The 17,687-nt window shown below is 37.2% G+C and overlaps 1 protein-coding gene across 4 annotated transcripts in view; it reads right to left on the bottom strand.

Moving 5' to 3' along the window:
• LOC149083307 (inactive CLIP domain-containing serine protease A8-like) overlaps positions 1-17,357 on the bottom strand; it is a 163,090-nt gene extending 145,733 nt beyond the window's left edge. The window contains exons 1-2 of one of the 4 annotated variants that reach the window (XM_089236541.1): positions 17,003-17,357; positions 4,820-5,752 (exon numbers count right to left, since the gene is read on the bottom strand). In XM_089236541.1, the coding sequence (XP_089092667.1) occupies positions 4,820-5,731 (912 nt within the window). In that variant the 5' untranslated portion in view covers positions 5,732-5,752; positions 17,003-17,357. Of the gene's footprint in view, positions 1-4,819; positions 5,753-9,515; positions 9,658-10,060; positions 10,088-17,002 lie in introns of those variants that run through there. The other 3 variants (XM_089236540.1, XM_089236539.1, XM_089236542.1) reach the window with 3 other exon arrangements.
• Positions 17,358-17,687: the final 330 nt, after the last annotated feature.

Raw genomic sequence — 17,687 nt, 5'->3', positions numbered from 1 at the left:
AAAGTAAGCAAACCTCTGATCCCCTTCCCCCCCCCCTTGTCAGCAAAATTTCGTCAGTACTGCCCCCACCTCCTAACACATATTGGTGGGGATCAGAAACGTACGCTGGAGGGGGGAAATGGGGGAGTGCCTCCCCCCCCCCCCCACAGACGGAAAAAAAAATTTGTTAAAAATATTTCTTAAAAAAATTAAAATTTCGACTACAATTACATACCTTTATATGCAATTATAGTCGATTTCTGTTAATTTCAATGCTATTTGAAGGGTAAGAACTCAAAATGTTAATTTAAAAAATTCATTGCAACCCCACCCTTTAAGCCGTATATGGTAAATCCTTGACCAGCGGACCAATTGTAGCCCTAAAGGTTATGTGATGTGGCTTGCCTCCTCATACCCAGTTTCGTAAAAATGAACTAAGCGGCACATTTACAGATCGCTTAAATGACCCGTGGCACAATTACAGAGCATTTGAGTGGCCGGTGGCACATTTTCAGGTCACTGAAGTAGGCCCGTTGCACAATCAAAGATCGCTTGAGTAACCCGCGACACAGTTACAGAACACTATCCGTGGCACATTTAGAGATCCCTTGAGTGGTATGTGGCAAAATTTTAGAGCACTTAAACGGCCCTCCGGTGCCGTTGTACATCACCAACATTCCCAGATTACTTACTTACCCGGCATAATTACGGGTCACTTGAGTGATGCGTTGCACAGTTCCAGAGCACTTAAGCGGCCTGGAAACATTTCCAGAGCACTTAAAACATTTAGAGATCACTAAAGTTGCTCTGTAGGGGACTTATCAATAGGTAGAATGTTGGTTCAGGTGCCCAATAATTATCGAAAGGTTTTTTTTCCCGTTTCTGGCGCACCGAATAAGATTCCATTGAAAATATTTCATATCATTCATAAAAGGTGGCTGATGACGTAAGCATTATCCAAACCCCCCTCCCCCCCCCTTGTCATAAAAAGTCAGCAAATCGGAAACCCCCTCCCCCCATCGATGATGACGTAATACTTGAATGACCCCTGAGTATAAATGAGTTTAATTAGTGCATTAACAGATGCTGCTCGAAATTTTTTTTATGGAATAAAATTTTGAAACGATAAGAAAATTTAAAATATCAAAATAGATATTTTACATCAAGTAATTACAATTCAAAATGGATAACACATTAATCTGCATAAAAGTAAGTTTTTGTTTTTTAACATATCTATCAGGTTGAAAAAACTATTTTCCAATATTCAGAATAAGTTTTTCATTTTTACAATACCGTATTTCTGAGGTCCAAAACCTAACCCTGATCCCCCTATCACTTAATTTAGATAAACAGCTCTATTTGGCTTAGAAAACTGAACACAGATAATAGTTTAGATGAAATGAACCATAAAATTATATGTTATCTGTTCTAGATTATTATCTGTGTCGAAAAATTCAAAATTGCAGATTATAATTGGTATTATGTTTTCCTTTTTGCAATAAATTAATTTTTAAAAATAAAACATTGTAATATGCAAAAAAGATAAGTTCTTCATCATGTTACTTACCCAATATGTTCAAAATACTATCCAAAAGCATTTATTTAGGTTTTTCACGGTTTAAACCATTTTTTGACACTTTAAACTAGTTTTTGCGCTTGTCATGTCAAAAACCAGTTTTGAACGTTAAAAACCCAACCCAGGTTCAAAACCAAGAGTTTCGTGCAAGAAATAAAATCCAAGATTGCAATCTCAATATTTGAATATTCAAAATTCAAAAGACGCCCTGGTATAGGTTGTCGAATATTAACAACACTAGCCGCAATCAGCCTAAATCTCAGATATAATTTATTTAATACTTGGCAAAACGAAAACTGTGTGTTGGGATAAAGAAAGTGTTTTGCACTAAAAAGGAAAGATGGAAACATCACCAATGACGAAAATGAAAGTATTAGGATTGTTGTGAGGAATTTTATAATACTCCATACCAGCGGTTCTCAACCGGTGCTCCGCGGAGCCCTTGGGGCTCCTTGTGCACTCTCCAGGGGCTCCGCGGCCGCTCGAGGAAAATAAAAAGAACAGTAAAATTTTAAAAATAGTTATAAATATTTTTAAATACTAAAAATAGATGAATAATTAAAAAATTGTCCTACGGGGGCTCCGCTACAGAGAGTTTTTACTTAAAAGGGCTCCGCGAGTCAAAAAAGGTTGAGAACCGCTGCTCTATACAAACATGAAGAACAGCATCGGAACAGAGGAAAGGGAGCAGGAAGACAAGAAAATGGAGCAGAATTTGTAAAAGTAGCACCTGTGATGAAAGAGGAAGTCTTCAAAGTTAGTCTACAAAGCTATAAGATGTATGAAAGAAGGGAAATGCCAAGGTGGAGATAGGATTTCAATAAACATTATTAAAGAAGCAGGAGAAGAAATTTCCAGTATGCTAGCTGCTTTGTTCACAAAGTGTGTCACAAAATCGGATGCGCCTGAAGATTGGAATAACGCAATGATGGTTCTTCTTTACAGAAAGGGGGAAAGAGGATATCAAGAATTATCGATGAATCAGTCTCCTATCAGTAATTTATAAAATCTTCAAAAGTGCTGACATATAGTTTAAAGTGTAAAAAAAATGGTTTATAAAATAAGTTACATGACCACCCTAGCGGCATTGTACGGCAGACAGAAAAGCAACGGAAGGAAAAAAACCCAAACATGGTGGCGAAACCATTTTCAAAAAGGTCTCATCGCGTTCTCCTAAAGTAATTCTTCCGCTTTTTCGAGGCTTAGTTCGTCCTGGACTGGAGTATGCTGTAAGGTTTTGTAGACGATAGCTACAGAGGGACATAGACTTGGTTGAAGGGGTGCAGAGAAGAGCTACACGTGTCCTTATTGGCACACGAGGCTTGAGTTATGAAGAGAGACTTCATTTTTTGAATATGTTTATATTGGATGAACGCTTGTGTCGAGGAGACATGATCGAAGTGTTCAAAATTTTCAACAATATGGATAAGATGGACCACATGAACTTTTAGTAAACCGCCAATCGACTGCTTTTACAAGGGGACACCAGTATCGATTGGTGAGGAACAATGCAAGGCTATGGAGTCGCAGGGAATTTTTCTCTAATAGGGTTGTTAATAAATGGAATAGCTTACACCCGGAGGTAGTAAATTGTAACACAATTGACACGTTTAAAAAGAAATACGATAAACATGTTGGGGTAAATCGAGAAGCCATCCATTCTTAGAATAAGACAACCATGAGTATTCTTTATGGGCATTGTACAATATTTTATCATGTGTATATATTGTTTATAATTTGTGTTAATTGCATTTTTAATTGGGTTGCTGTATTTTTGAAATATATGACATCCATACTTGTTATGGGCATCTTTTTCTCATCCTCCTCGTTGGGCAGTTTGCCTGTTGTATTTGCATTTGTATTGAAAGTGTGTTTCATTACACGCAAGAGCAAGACAGGCTATACTAAGGTAGGCTGACAAAGGTAGGCTATAATTTAAACGAAAAATAAAAATAAAGCTATAAATAAAATCTAATTCTTGCGAATATAATAATGATGCATGTAATAATCATACAGAAATTACGTTTTTCTCCTTGTATCTTGACAATAATATCAGAATTCCAAAGATTCATGTATAAGTAATGATGAGTACCCCTTAATCATGATTTTGGAAGAATTTAATACAGAATTTATTATACATAGCATTTTGAGATGGTCTCTGGAGCATTGTATAAAAGGGAGCAACTGTAGTATGGAATAAGAGTGAAAAGGCTATAGGAGGCGCGATGACGGGGCCCGCCTGATATGGGATGACGAAAAGAGGTGCGTAGCCTACTGTACGTTGATCCTTATAACTCAAAGTTAGGGTGACAAGATATCTCATTCCTGTTTCCTCGACTATAAATTTCCTCCCACCGTATTTTCCTGCGTATAATCCCTGTTTAAGAAAATATAAAAATTTCATGGTACGGATTATGTACCTCTGAGGCTTTTTTTTTCTTCCCCTCCTGAGAGATTCGAATAGAAATTAATATTTTCAAAAAATTATTTGTAAAATTTATTTTTCAAAGATTTATGTGCATAGATGCGAGTAGAAGAATCTCGCATAAGGGCCCTTGACTCGCGGACAAAATATGGCCCTGCGGGTTATTTGATGCAGCCTGCTCTCTTCAAATCTAAAATCGAAATTTTTTTAGAAAAAAAATCTCATTCACATTTATTTCTAATCCTAAAGATTTCATTATTGGTGCATTAAATTTGCATATGCGAATTGCACGGTGACTTTTTTCTCCTTAAAGTAGGAAAATTCGCATGAAAGTTATATATGTATATGCTAGAAAATACGGAACTACAATTCGCCAAAAAAAAAAAACCATGCATGTTACTTCTCAGCACGCACTAATTCATTAAAAGAATGTTTATGAGGTCCGTGTGCTGTTCGTGGTCAGTGGTGGTAGTATTTACCGCAGATTGTTTATATTGCACGTAACTATGAAAATCGTAACTATCTCGTTATAAAATTATGCACATAGAGCATCGTCGTCGTTAAAACAAGATCGTAGGCAAACGAAAAATTCATTCATTTGTATCTATCTAGAATCACATCTTTATCAGATGGACCCCGAGCTCACATTAAGCAGCGTGCATTCTATATAGGGGGGGGGGGCATACTGTGTGATACGTATTGTCGCAATGGTACCCCTTCTGAACCACTTAAGAATTCAGGGTGCAAGAATTCTTATTGAAGCTCTCTGGGCCTGCGGCCAAATTAAAAGATTAAGAACTACTGCTTCACGGAAAGTCGGGAAAATACGAAAACATTACCAATGGTAGGTCCTCCTCAGAAGCCGGACGTCTCCTAGCATCGATTATTCCAGAACCGTCAGTTACAATATGCCCTTCTTTGCATTGATAATAAGGAACGCAGATACAGTTTCCAGCGTCCAGCGAGGAGGGTTTGCCTGACGGCTGGAGATCTTTCCAGTCGTCTTTGTAATCGTAGCTAACATCCTTTTCGTTGTTTAAGTCTCCTGTACCACCAACATTATAACCGTCGTTACTGGGATATGATGGACGAAGGTGCTTGTCACGGTCGCCTGGTTGACGGTGCGGATCGCCACTTTCAGAGACAGGCTTCGGTGGGTTATCGTCTCTATACATCGGCCTTGTGGGATATTCGTCTCTAACCAGTGGTTTCGATGCATACTCATCCTTGACAACTGGTCTCGATTCGTAATCATCTCGAATAGATGGTCTCGATCCATGGTCACTCCAGCTTGGCAGTTTCGGTTTTCTGGCATCGCCATCTATAGGTCTCGGTTCATATTCATCTCCGATAGATGGTTTGGGATCATAATCTTCTCGCCTAGCTGGCTTTGAGCCGTAGTCGTCTTTGGTCTCTGGTATGGGGCCCCCGTTACTAGGTTTCGGTGCGTAATCATCTCTTATTAGCTTCGGTGGATATCTGTCTCCGATATCCGAATCGGGCTTGTACCGATAACCGGATACGGCTGATCTCGACTCGTCAGAATTCCCAGAAACTTTGTAATCATCGGTGAAATCATAAGAGACTCTGGGACTGTCGGATTCCCCACCACATTTGCCAGAAGAAGAAGCGCACGGGCGCTCTTTCTGCGCTGGTGGACGCATGTATCTTCCCTCTATCCTTTGAGTATTGCACAAGTCGATGCTGATGTGTAAAGCAATACAAATGTAAATGATTCTTTGATACATCATTTTAATTCTTGGAATTTTAATCTGTAAAAGAAGGAAAGAAACAATAAAATTAAAATCAATATATGTATTCGCATAAACTGAAGCGAGTTCGACTTACGCGAAGATTAAATTAAAAATTTATACAAAAATTGCCACGTTTTTAAGACAAATAAATTACACTGGTCGAATGGTCGACGCGTTTCGGCTCTTCAATGGAGAGCCGTCATCAGGACCTCGTGGTCAGAACTCACACGAATGAAGAGTGATGTTTACGTCTGGTCGTCCGAAGAGTTCGCCTTTGTATTTGCTGCGTCCGAGTGGTCTTTGGATGCGAATTGGGGAGCCATCTGTTGTAAAGTGTTGAAAGTTTTTTACAACAGATGGCTCCCCAATTCGCATCCAAAGACCACTCGGACGCAGCAAATACAAAGGCGAACTCTTCGGACGACCAGACGTAAACATCACTCTTCATTCGTGTGAGTTCTGACCACGAGGTCCTGATGACGGCTCTCCATTGAAGAGCCGAAACGCGTCGACCATTCGACCAGTGTAATTTATTTGTCTTAAAAACATGGCAATTTTTGTATAAATTAAAACCAGGCAAAGTTACTCATTTTTTTGTGATAATAAATTAAAAATGATAATAACATAATGATCAAAATAATAAGGATAGCGAAATTTCCGTTAGAAAGAAATAAAAAACGAATGTAACTTAAAATAAAACAAAATAAACGTTGTGAAACGAACGAACTATCAGCAAAAGTATTGTCCATAACACATTTTTTTTTCTTGACAGCTAGAAATTTCTTCAGAAGATAATAACCAGTGGGATTTCCCTACCTCCGTGTTGGTCGATTGCACTAAGGCTAACTGCACATTACAGTTCATCTGGTCAGGTTGATCTTATCAGCAACCGTGGATTTTCGCGTACACACACTGCTGTTAGCAACCGGGGTTTTTCATTTTTTAATGTCACGTGACATCTCTCTCTCGAGATTGGCTAAATTATTTTCCGCAAGCTGAAGTTAGCTACGATTATCATGCAAATTCATGCTCATATGTTGTATTGCAGTAAAACCCCACTCCTCCTCCTTTTTACGGACACCTCCCCTCTTTTACGGCCAAATAATAATTTACAGTTGTATAATATATAAAAGTATGTATTTCAAATCCCTGATTAACGATCACCCCTCTTTCACGGACGAATTTTTTAGTCCTGTCGGTGTCCGCAAAAGAGAGGTTTTACTGTATGTACTAATAAAAATTTTCAGGTAATTAAATTATTTAGTTTTCTGCAACAGTATTTGTTGTTTGAAATTAATTCAGAGTTGAAGAAAGACAACCCAAAAGTTGACCTATTTTGACCACTTACAATTCGTGACCAAATCGCACAATTTTTTTTATATATGATGACTAGCTATTCAAATAACATATTTTTGAAGTTTCAAAAAATTGGACATGGATTTAGTACGTTTTTCTTTGTAATTAAAGTAAATTTTCAATTAACTAAATTTCTAATTAATGGAAATTAATCATAATTATAATTTCGGGAAACCCCATGTGACAAAAAAAATTAAGGAAAAAATTATTTCTCTTGATGGTCAGGAAAAAAAATTCAAATAGAAAATCGGAATGAAATTTGAGAATTTCATATTTTAAAAACTCTAAAAAATCAAATTTCACTATAAAAAAATTTGAAAAAACAAATTTAATTTTTTTTAATTTATTCAATCATGATATAACGCTGTATAATAGTACTAAGAAAATCATCAATGGATCATTAGCGGATTCGTTCTGATGAACACAAAGAACATAATAACGAAAAACTTCATAAAAACTTCGTTTACCATTTTTCCCGATCAGTTATCAAATGATGATTTTCTCCAGATGGTGCGATGACACGAAGGGAACGTGATGTCCTTCTTACGAAATCATTTAAATGCTTCTTATACTAAATCCGTTTGCAGACACAGATTTATGGCTTTCCCACGTGCTGGCTATTCGAATTGCTCTGCCTTTTTCACGATATAATTTAAAGTTCCTGACAACGAATTACTAAAATTTTCCGCCCTCCGAACTCGCTATCCCAGCCAGCTTAACACCCTACACATACGGCACCAGGGCCGCAACAAGGAACAAGCAGGTGGGACTGATGCCAGGGCCGTCTAAAGACTATCATGGGCCAAGTGGTTTTCCGGAGGCCCAACCTTGTGAATCCCAGAAAATTTCAACCGTATCTCATTTTTGTGAGGCCTCTCTTCTCTTGAGGCCCCAATGGACCCATGCGTTAAGGCGGCACTGACTGATTCTCCGAGCCAGAGGGGTACGCAAATGTTATCCTTTCACCTCTCCCTCAATATTAAAAGGGGGCGCCAAAATGCGTGCTTGCCCCGGCTGACCACGCATGGTGTTGTGGCCATGTACATCAGTATATATGTTGCAAGGTTTAAGGTGAATACAGGGCCGCCGCTGGATACTTTTTTAACTGAAGCTAGCAAGCTTTTGGCGTCCCCGTGTAAGGAAAGGTTAGAAGGAGTGGTTGAAGGTTGAAGGGGTAATTCGGCATTCCCTCTATTCAGCACTCGGTATAGTGGACCAGCTCTCCCTAGTTGCGGCTTTGTTTGTGTATGTAAATGAAAAACTGCTTGAAAAGAGCGGTAGGTGTGAAAATTGTCTTAGTGCACTCTTCGATATTACCCGCATACAACGTTTTGTCTAGATCAGCGGTTCTCAACCTTTTTTTGACCCACGGAGCCCTTCCCAGTATATAATTTCTATGGTGGTGCCCCGTAGGCCTATTTTTTATTTATTCATCAAAGTTACTGATTTATTTTTATTATTCAAAAATATTAATATTTTTTTTTCAAATTTACTGGTTTTTTTTTTATTTTCCTCGAGCGGCCGTGAAGACCCTGAGAGTTCACACGGAGCACCGGTTGAGAACCGCTGGTCTGGATGGTTTCTTTTACTGAAAAAACAACAGATAGACAGCAACATTCATATATACGATACAAAAATAAATACCAAAAAGACAGAATAATGAAAGCAAAACACATACAATGCAGCTCTTAGGGACATATTTCCTCCCCGGTTCATACTTAGGCTTCTAATAAATGTTTTAAAATTTGGATACGGAATTTGCAAATATAAACATTTGTTCCTTCAGATGTCTATATATTTTTACTTCTGATAATTTTTTATGAACTTATTAGAAATGGTTGGGCCCCAGGGCTGGATCCCTGTCAGCCCTGCCCTTGGGGGTGGCATGCCTTTAAGGTGGCTACAGACTGCTTAACTGCAAAGTTGACAAGCATTCATGTTCAATCTTTTTATTTGTCACTACTGCATTTCTCACCTATTTGAAAAGCCCATATGAGTAGCTTCTGTGGAGAAAGTAAAAAAGAAAAAAAGACGATGATATGGCGATAAGAGAAGATACACAGAAGAAGAATGGCTAATTGCTAGCAGGTGCCATTCACTTGTTGCGGTATAGAAATTAAACCGAAGAAAATGCCATATAATTTACAGTAGTAATAAATTATTATTATTAAATTAAAATAATACTCCTTTTGTATTAAATTATTAATTTAAAGTAATTTTACTCCCTTTATTACTAAATTATCATTACTCCCTTTAAATTTTTTTCTGTATTAAATATTTTAGTTCAAAATATTAAATTTAATAAAAATTCAAATTTGTTAAATTAAAAAATTTAATTTACTTCCAAATTTATGACAACAATTTTCGAGTACATCTTTTAACAAACGCCAACACAAAGCGCAGCTCACTCAAGCGTGAAGAATACCTGCATACAGAGAGAACCGATTTTCGCCAAGACAGCCTTTACTTGGCAACCCGGGATAATTTTCATCATTCCCCGCGCCGAAATGGACCCTCTCCAGAGAGGGGCGTTCCCGTAACTCTTCTCGTGTTGTTATATCGAACCACTGGAAGAATATATATATATATATAATTATCAGATTAACCCAGGCTCCTAGTGGTCCAATATACATTTAGAATAAAAACGATGACTCATGAAAAGAAGGAATCAGTTAAATTTCAATAGCTTTTAATATTTAATCAAATGATCATATGACAAGAACGAGTTATATTTACACAAAATAAAAGTCAATTAGAAAAATCCATTTCCACGATATCAAATTCTGCATAATACATAAACAAAATACTGTATGTTCAATTATAATAATTTTAACTTGATGTTGGAATAACTCTCTTTTAATCACTCTTTATGCCTAATTTCGCCATCTGCCCCCTGTTAATTCCTCCTAATTTAGGTTTTAACTAAACGTCTATAATTTACTAGAATTGTGGTAAGAATTTCTTTCCTACCTTTTCCTCCATCCCTTTCATCACGGATGATCGCCGCTCCTGATGCTACAGTTGAAAAATGTGTTTACAAAAAATTCTCCTCTTTCTACATTTTTTTTCCAACTTGATTTCTAGTTTTCACTAATCAATCTGCTTTAATTTTTCAAAGATTCCAAAAAGTAAAGTTTTGAGGGGTACCAACCCCCTATTTCTAATTGGTAGTCCGGCTTCAAAGAAAGATCCTTCCATTGGGTGATGAGGATTACGTAGGTACAAATGGTATTAAAATTGACATCATTGGTCAAGGTTCACCCCCTACGATCTTCGAAGTATATGGGAGGAAGACGTTTTCTGTGGGGGGGGGGGGGGAGTTGTACAAAAAAGAAGGAAAAGAAAAGTGGAGAGGAAGCAAGAAAGTCAGAAATAAAGTCAATTGCCTGCAGGTGGCAATACAATGGTCAATAGGTTTCAGTATATAGGGGAGAGAGAGAGAAAAGAAGAATACGAAGCGGCTATTACGCAAACTTTGAAGGGGCCCTTTAAGTAAGTGGCCATAAAATTAAGGAGTGTTGATGGAGGCGAAAGAGCATGTTTTTTACAATTTAAATGGCTCAAGTCCCCTTTTCCCTTTTCTCTTATTATTATATTATATTGGGCTGGAAATTGGACCTCTCCCGCTTCATCTGATAGCGATGGCTATTGACGCCATAGCACTATACTCTGGGAACACACACACATACCCATGCCCTTTCTTTTATTACACGGCCGTCATTGAGAACCCCAGAAATGTCGCCACAAAAGACTTCTCCAAAACTAAACAATTAAAAAGAAAGACTGGATAGACCTCGCTCTAGGCCAGTCTTCCACAAACTTTTTTATTATTTCAACCAATAATAGTATAATTATTTATTAATATTATTATATTTATTTATTATTTATACCAACAATATTTTTTTTATGAAACCTCACTTCAACGATACTCGGTACCCCGATAAGTCACTCTTACACGATATTTTTTTCAAATCTTGTTTGGAAATGCACGTAGTCTAAGTAAAGTGACTCCCGGTATAACGGTATATCCCTCTACAGTAGTGGTTCTTAATTTCACTCTGAAAATTGGTACAGGGTGATTTTTTTTTCAATACAATTTGATCATCTTTAAAATAGGAGCCATTTCTTTACGATGAATGCTTTATGAGAAAAGAGCCGAGTTAGGACTTGAAAGACACCCTGTATATTGTTGTACCAGCTGGAATCAATAAGTAAAATGTTATGAAATCGAAAAAAGTTATGAAACAGTAACTTTTTTTAGTTTAGTTTTTGAATTTATTGAAAAAAAAGCCAAAAATAAATGTTAATAATAGCCGAAAAGAGAAATTAAATAATAAGTTTAAAAGAGTTTACAAAAATTAATTAATACATATAATTAGGGATACGTAAATTTCGTATTTACGAAATAACCGCGATGAATGCGAAATTCACGAAATAAATGCGATAAATACGAAATTTTCCAATTTTGACGAATAAATGCAAAAATTTGAATTTTTACTACTTTTCTGCGAAATCTCGATAATTTAAATTTTGTCGTTAATTATTCCGTGTGTTTCCAAGCTATAATTGGCACCTTAAAAGAATACGAAACTAAATACGAAAATATTGCAATTATAATTCATATATTACATTGGATAAACGCAGGTGTCGAGGAGATATGATCGAAGTGTTCAAAATTTTCAATGGGATAGATAGGATGGACCACAGATAGGATACACCGCCAATCGACTGCTTTTACAAGGGGACACCAGTATCGATTGGTAAGGGACAATGCGAGGTTATGGTGTCGCAGGGAATTTTTCTCTAATAGGGTTGTTAATAAATGGAATAGCTTACACCCGGAGGTAGTAAATTGTAACACAATTGACACGTTTAAAAGGAAATACGATAAACATGTTGGGGTAAATGGAGAAGCTATCCATACTTAGAATGAGACAACCATAAGTATTCTTTATGGGCATTGTATAATATTTTATCATGTGTATATATTGTTTATAATTCTTGTGATTGTGTTTTTAATTGAGTTGCTGTATTTTTGAAATATATGACATCCATACTTGTTATGGGCATCTTTTTCTCAGCCACCTCGTTGGGAATTTTGCCTGATGTGGCGTTGTATTTGTATAAATGATCTAATATCAGACATTATTAATTATTATTTAATAATATCAAATTATTAAAAACACCTCTTGGTGACAACATTTTTCACTACCAGTGGTGGGCGCATAAAGTGAATCTTGAGGGTGACACATTCGTTAAAGAATTCAAAGAATTTAATTCTGTTGTGGCCAAGACGAAGATAACTTTTTTTGCACTCAAGAAAAATGAGCAGTGCGTATTTAAGCTACCAAAAATTAAAAAAAAGTATCACTGTATAAGTAGGCTATTACTGGCAGCAAAATTCTTCCCGACGCCTGTAGTAACCAGGCAGAATTCGTGGTTCGAAGGTGTCATACATCTGAGCGAATATCTTATATTACTGCTTTTCTCAATAAATATGAAGACTTCAGCATAAGTTTCTTAAGTTTTGACAATAACATTCTAGCTTCTAAAATACGGGTTCAGTTGACTTTCGTTTCCGAGTTCTGTAGGAAAATTATGCTAATCGACAATTTGAAAGAATCAAACTTTCCATTCGCACGTTTTGTGGAGTAAGTTAGTCGATTTGAAACCTTTTGGGCTAAAATTTCAAGGGTACTTTTATGAAAAAAAAATTGACAAATGAGTACAGTAGAGTCTCGTTTATCCGACATAAACGAACCGGCAGAACGTCGGATAATACGGAGGTGTTAAGGAAAACCCTATTAAACGTCAAACTATGTTATAATTTTGCATAGTTCAGTCCTGTCATGATTTAAAAAAAATTTTGATCGTATATAGTCTGCTTCCTCTCTCTCTCTTAACGAGTGTCGTTTCTTCGCTGCCTTGACTTTACACATGACATCCAACCAGTGCCGTCTTAATGCATATGTCCGACCGAGCACGGCCCAGAAACCTCAAGTGCAGAGGGGCCTCATGAAAATGAGATCTGGTTCAAATTATCGAGAGTAAGCATTTCTAGCAAGGTAGGGGGAGGGTGCCTCAGAAAAATCATTTTAACCTAGGGCCTACGATATGCTATATGTTGGTTGGAGGAATAAAAAAGTTTGTGAAAGACTGGCCTAGAGAGAGGTCTATCCAGTCTTTCTTTTTAATTGTTTAGTTTTGGAGAAGTCTTTTGTGGCGACATTTCTGGGGTTCTCAATGACGGCCGTGTAATAAAAGAAAGGCCATGTGTGTGTGTGTGTTTCCAGAGTATAGTCCTCAGACCACGAGAAGAGTTACGGGAACGCCCCTCTCTGGAGAAGGTCCATTTCGGCGCGGGGAAGGATAAAAATTTTTATCCGGGTTGATTTTTTTTAAATATTTTATTTATTTTTTTAAAATTTTTATTGTGAAAAAATAATTTTTTTTTTTGTGAACAAATGCGAAATTTCTGACCTGGATTTTTTTTATAATAAATGCGAAATTTATGATATTAAAAAAAAAATTTTAAATATAATCTGATTTTTTTTAGTGAAATTTACGTATCCCTTCAGATAATTAATGTATTGAAGAAAAAAATAACGAATAGAAAATTGATTATTCAAGGAAGTGCAGGAAGTAAGTCATATTGCACTTGGGGTGCGGGATGGAAAAAAAAAGATAATAAGGGCCACTGCTCTTAAGCGATTGACTAATTGACTGATTGTTGACAGATATACGGTATTAAGGCCGCTACTCGGTACATAATCAGATATGTCAAGCACGCGTTGTGGCACTCCTTTTAATGTTGAAGAGAGGCTAAAGAGTGAAATTTTCACTCCCTCTGGTCCGGCGCTCGGGACACCAGAGCCCCCTAGTTAGAACCCCTAAGTCCTCCCCCCCCCCCCCAGTTGCATCCTTGCCCTGAATAGTCCAGTCTCTAGTGCTTTAATTAAAGGGGTATTTTTTTAAACGGGTAATCAGCAATGTCGACAGCTAGCCGCGACGGCCTTGACATCGATGCCCCTGAGAGCCGTGACGCATGGTTTGAGAAACACTAATGTCCAGTAGTTCGGTTTCTTTATCCTAGGAAACTTTAAAAAGCTAAATTTGATTCATTATCTGCATTGCTTTTAGATATGGAAAACAAAACCAAAAAGAAATCTTTCTTGAAAAAGTGAAAAATTACGTTTTTTTTCTTTCAAATATTCAGAAGATCAATATAAGAATACTCAAGATTTAAGCAACGGTGGTCTAATGCGAATTACAGTTATTTGAGTAATTTATAATATGATTTTGAAAAATTTAATGTTGGGGGTAATTATTTTAAAGAATGATTATTATATAACAAACAAAATCCAATCAAAATCATTGAATTTTTGTGATGTTTTCTTTGAGGTCTATGTGGTGGGGGAGGGATCATTTTCAGCGAAGTTCCAGTTGTACGATTTTCACCCATATACAACGTTTTGACGTGGCTTCATGAATGTCCTATAAACGGGGTTCCCTTGTGGTGAAGTATCTGTAGAGTGGAAAAAATTACCTTAGGCAAGTTAGAAATTAAAGCTTTTCGTTTCCTCTGTTACATGATTTAGGATTTGCTATTCAGATAACGATAAGAATCTGACATCGTGAAGCTGAATTGGACATCCGAAAGAAGAGAGGTGGGGGGCACAGAATGCAAAGAAACAATTTAAAAGTTCCGCTTCTTTCCAGGAAGACCCTCATAAAATCCGCATGTAGGTCTTGAGTTTGGGAATACCAATTCCCAGGAGGGATTTTTGGGGTTCCGTCACTTTTGATTCCACGAAACCCCAAAAAAAGCCCTCACGGAACCCTAGTGTTTCGCGAAACACCAGTTGGAAAAGTGAGTACTCTAGTGAGTAGTCTAGGGCGCTCAACCGGCAAGTGAGAGGACGTACGCTTGATTCCCCCAAGGGCAGTTGAATTGTCTTTCTTAGATTTATCTTTGTGCATCCGCCAACTGTCACACCTTCGTAGTATTAGTGGAGAGTAAACCCCCCCCCCCCTTAAAAAACTAAAAATTTACAAATTATACTGACACGTAATTTTTTAATTGTCATGCAAACTCTTTTTGTTGGATCCAGAACCCCTAGAAAATACCATATATATAAAGTCACCTAGTTGTATCCATTCAGCAGTGATAACCTTTTTTGTGAATTTTGATGAGATGGTTTTGCCGATCATCATCAACTGTATTTTCTCTTCTTAGTTACTAAACATAAAAAGCAGGTGAAATTCTGGCGTACGTTTTGGAATACAACGTGTGTGCCGCTTTCAAAGAAAGAAATACTTTTTTTTTTTCCCAAACCGAGCACAACTCAGGTCTATCGCCATAGGCAATTACTAGTTACTAATTCACCTAGTGAGTTGTGCCGGAAGTGTAAGTACCTAACAGTCTGAGTGCGTATCTAGTGTTGTGTATGATTTTTCAGTGCTGTCACCTATATCTCAGAAGTGAAGTGAGTGATGTGTAGTGACTGAATATTTGTACTGTTTGTAGGACTGTTGCTCGACTTTTTAACGGGGAGATCGGCTCGCATTTGCGCTTCGAAGTTGGGAACCACAGAAAACCAACTTCAGCCGACCACCACTGTGGCGACGGTGGGGCTCGAACCCGGATCCTCGCAATGCGAGTCCGTCACTATGACCACTCGACCAGCACAGCGGTAAGAAAGAAATACTGCAAATGAAACATGGACGTTTTCATAAAGTCTTATTAAAAATCTAGGCTGTTCGTCAGGGTGACGATCATCTCAGATTATTGCTGGCCCTGCATTTAGTCAACCGTTGCTCAAGCGAGGAACTAAGGGAGAGCTTGAGAAGTTCGAATTACCCAAAAATTAGAATTTACCACGTTTGTACTAATGCAGTTTACTGTAGGTGTGAGTGATAATGTGTAAAATGTAATTAACACCGGCGTATACATGAACGGCTTACAGTAGATATTCGGAAATTTACATCTGACACTATTCGGTTTTGATGTTGTCTTCTTTGCTCTGACTTGAGACTTTAGCTAAGAAATAAACTGGTACACAAGAGTCAAAATTCTGTAAATGGTCAAGAGAGAAAAAAAAACTTCGGTATTTCACGAGTGCAAAGAGAGATTAAGTTGAAAATATCTAATGCTGGTGAATGACATGAGCATATCACTCAAAACTTATTTTCCTCTAACTTGGTACTTTTTCATATTCGATATACGTAAACATACATATTTCTCCGCAATAAAAGTAAACTATATTTATAAAGTTATCCCATTGGTTGTATAAAATCGGTCATCAGAGAAAGTCCTACACGAACAGTAATACGTATGCTATACCGTAATAACACGTAATAATAATAAAATAAAAATAAAAAACACTAAATAGCTTATAGAATATATGATAATGTTCATTTTAAAAATATAAGCAAACTCAAGTTGGGGAGTATTTGATGCTTGTTACAATGCAGTGGTATGGATTTATTTTTCGAAATATAAGTAGGTAGTTCTGCACGGAAAATGGAGCTAATTTCAAGTTCCCCACACTTCATTCATCGGAATAACTATGATGGTACCACGAAAGAAACTTGGGCCATGAAAAGACTATAAGACTTTCCCTCCAACAAAATTCGAATACGTCATCCACTGTTAAAGCAACCATGATTACGAAAAAATAAAATGAACAAATCTCTCCGCCCTGTAAATATTAGTAAACAACGACAAACACGACGAATGTTGTCTCTTGAGCAATCCCCTAGCAAAGTTCCTGACCAGTTCCCCCCACCCCGGCGACTTTTTTCCACTAGTTTCCTCTTTTCATAGAATCATGAGATGTTGATTTCAATAGTTCGCCCTGTAAAACATTCAGAAAATCGTATATACCCATAGAAGAACGAAAAGATTCTTACCTTCACAAAATATGACTACTGTATAACGTCGTTTGCTGGAAACTTAGTTTACCTTGGAGTCGGATTGACGTCCTCAGTCTTGTTGAATGGAAATTAAAGGTGGATCCTTCTCTTCTCCCCCCCCCCCCCCCTCTATACAGCTTTTAGCAACAACATTCAAGGCCAATGGAAGTAATTTGTCCTATTCAATGAAAAACTTACCGAACAGGTTATGGATGACGGCAGATAAAAAAAATCACACGGTAAAAAGGGAAAGTTGAATCAATCGATTTTCGAGCTGACGAAATAATCAGACTTCGTTTGGGTTACGGGACGCTGTTCAATTCAGATGCTCTGACAAAAACGCACGAAATACAATTTCGCAGTATTGGGAACGATTAGTCTCAACCGATTTATGGAAATTTAATTTTGCGGTTTTCTGATTAATCAACGATAAGTCGTAGGCGTCGGGATTTACCAAATGCCCTTTTTTTTCTTTTTCTCTGCTCGTTTCTGTAAGCTTCACCTGTGGACATTTCCGTTGGTTGAATGTTTTATGAGAGGGACAAGGTCAATCTATGCACGATGGCCACATTTTTGTTGTCTGATTTCCAAATATTCTTTCTTGGAAATGAAACAGTGAAACAATTGCTATTGATAAGTTGAATGAAATATTACATACGACAGGCATGAGTTATTTCAAAGA

Source organism: Pholcus phalangioides, unplaced genomic scaffold (genome assembly GCF_987345545.1).
Source record: "Pholcus phalangioides strain wild (caught in Gottingen) unplaced genomic scaffold, Ppha-v1.0 ptg000009l_1, whole genome shotgun sequence".
NCBI lineage: Eukaryota > Metazoa > Arthropoda > Arachnida > Araneae > Pholcidae > Pholcus > Pholcus phalangioides.
The sequence above is the reverse complement of the archived record's forward strand: the minus strand, read 5'-3'. Positions and strand labels throughout refer to the sequence as shown.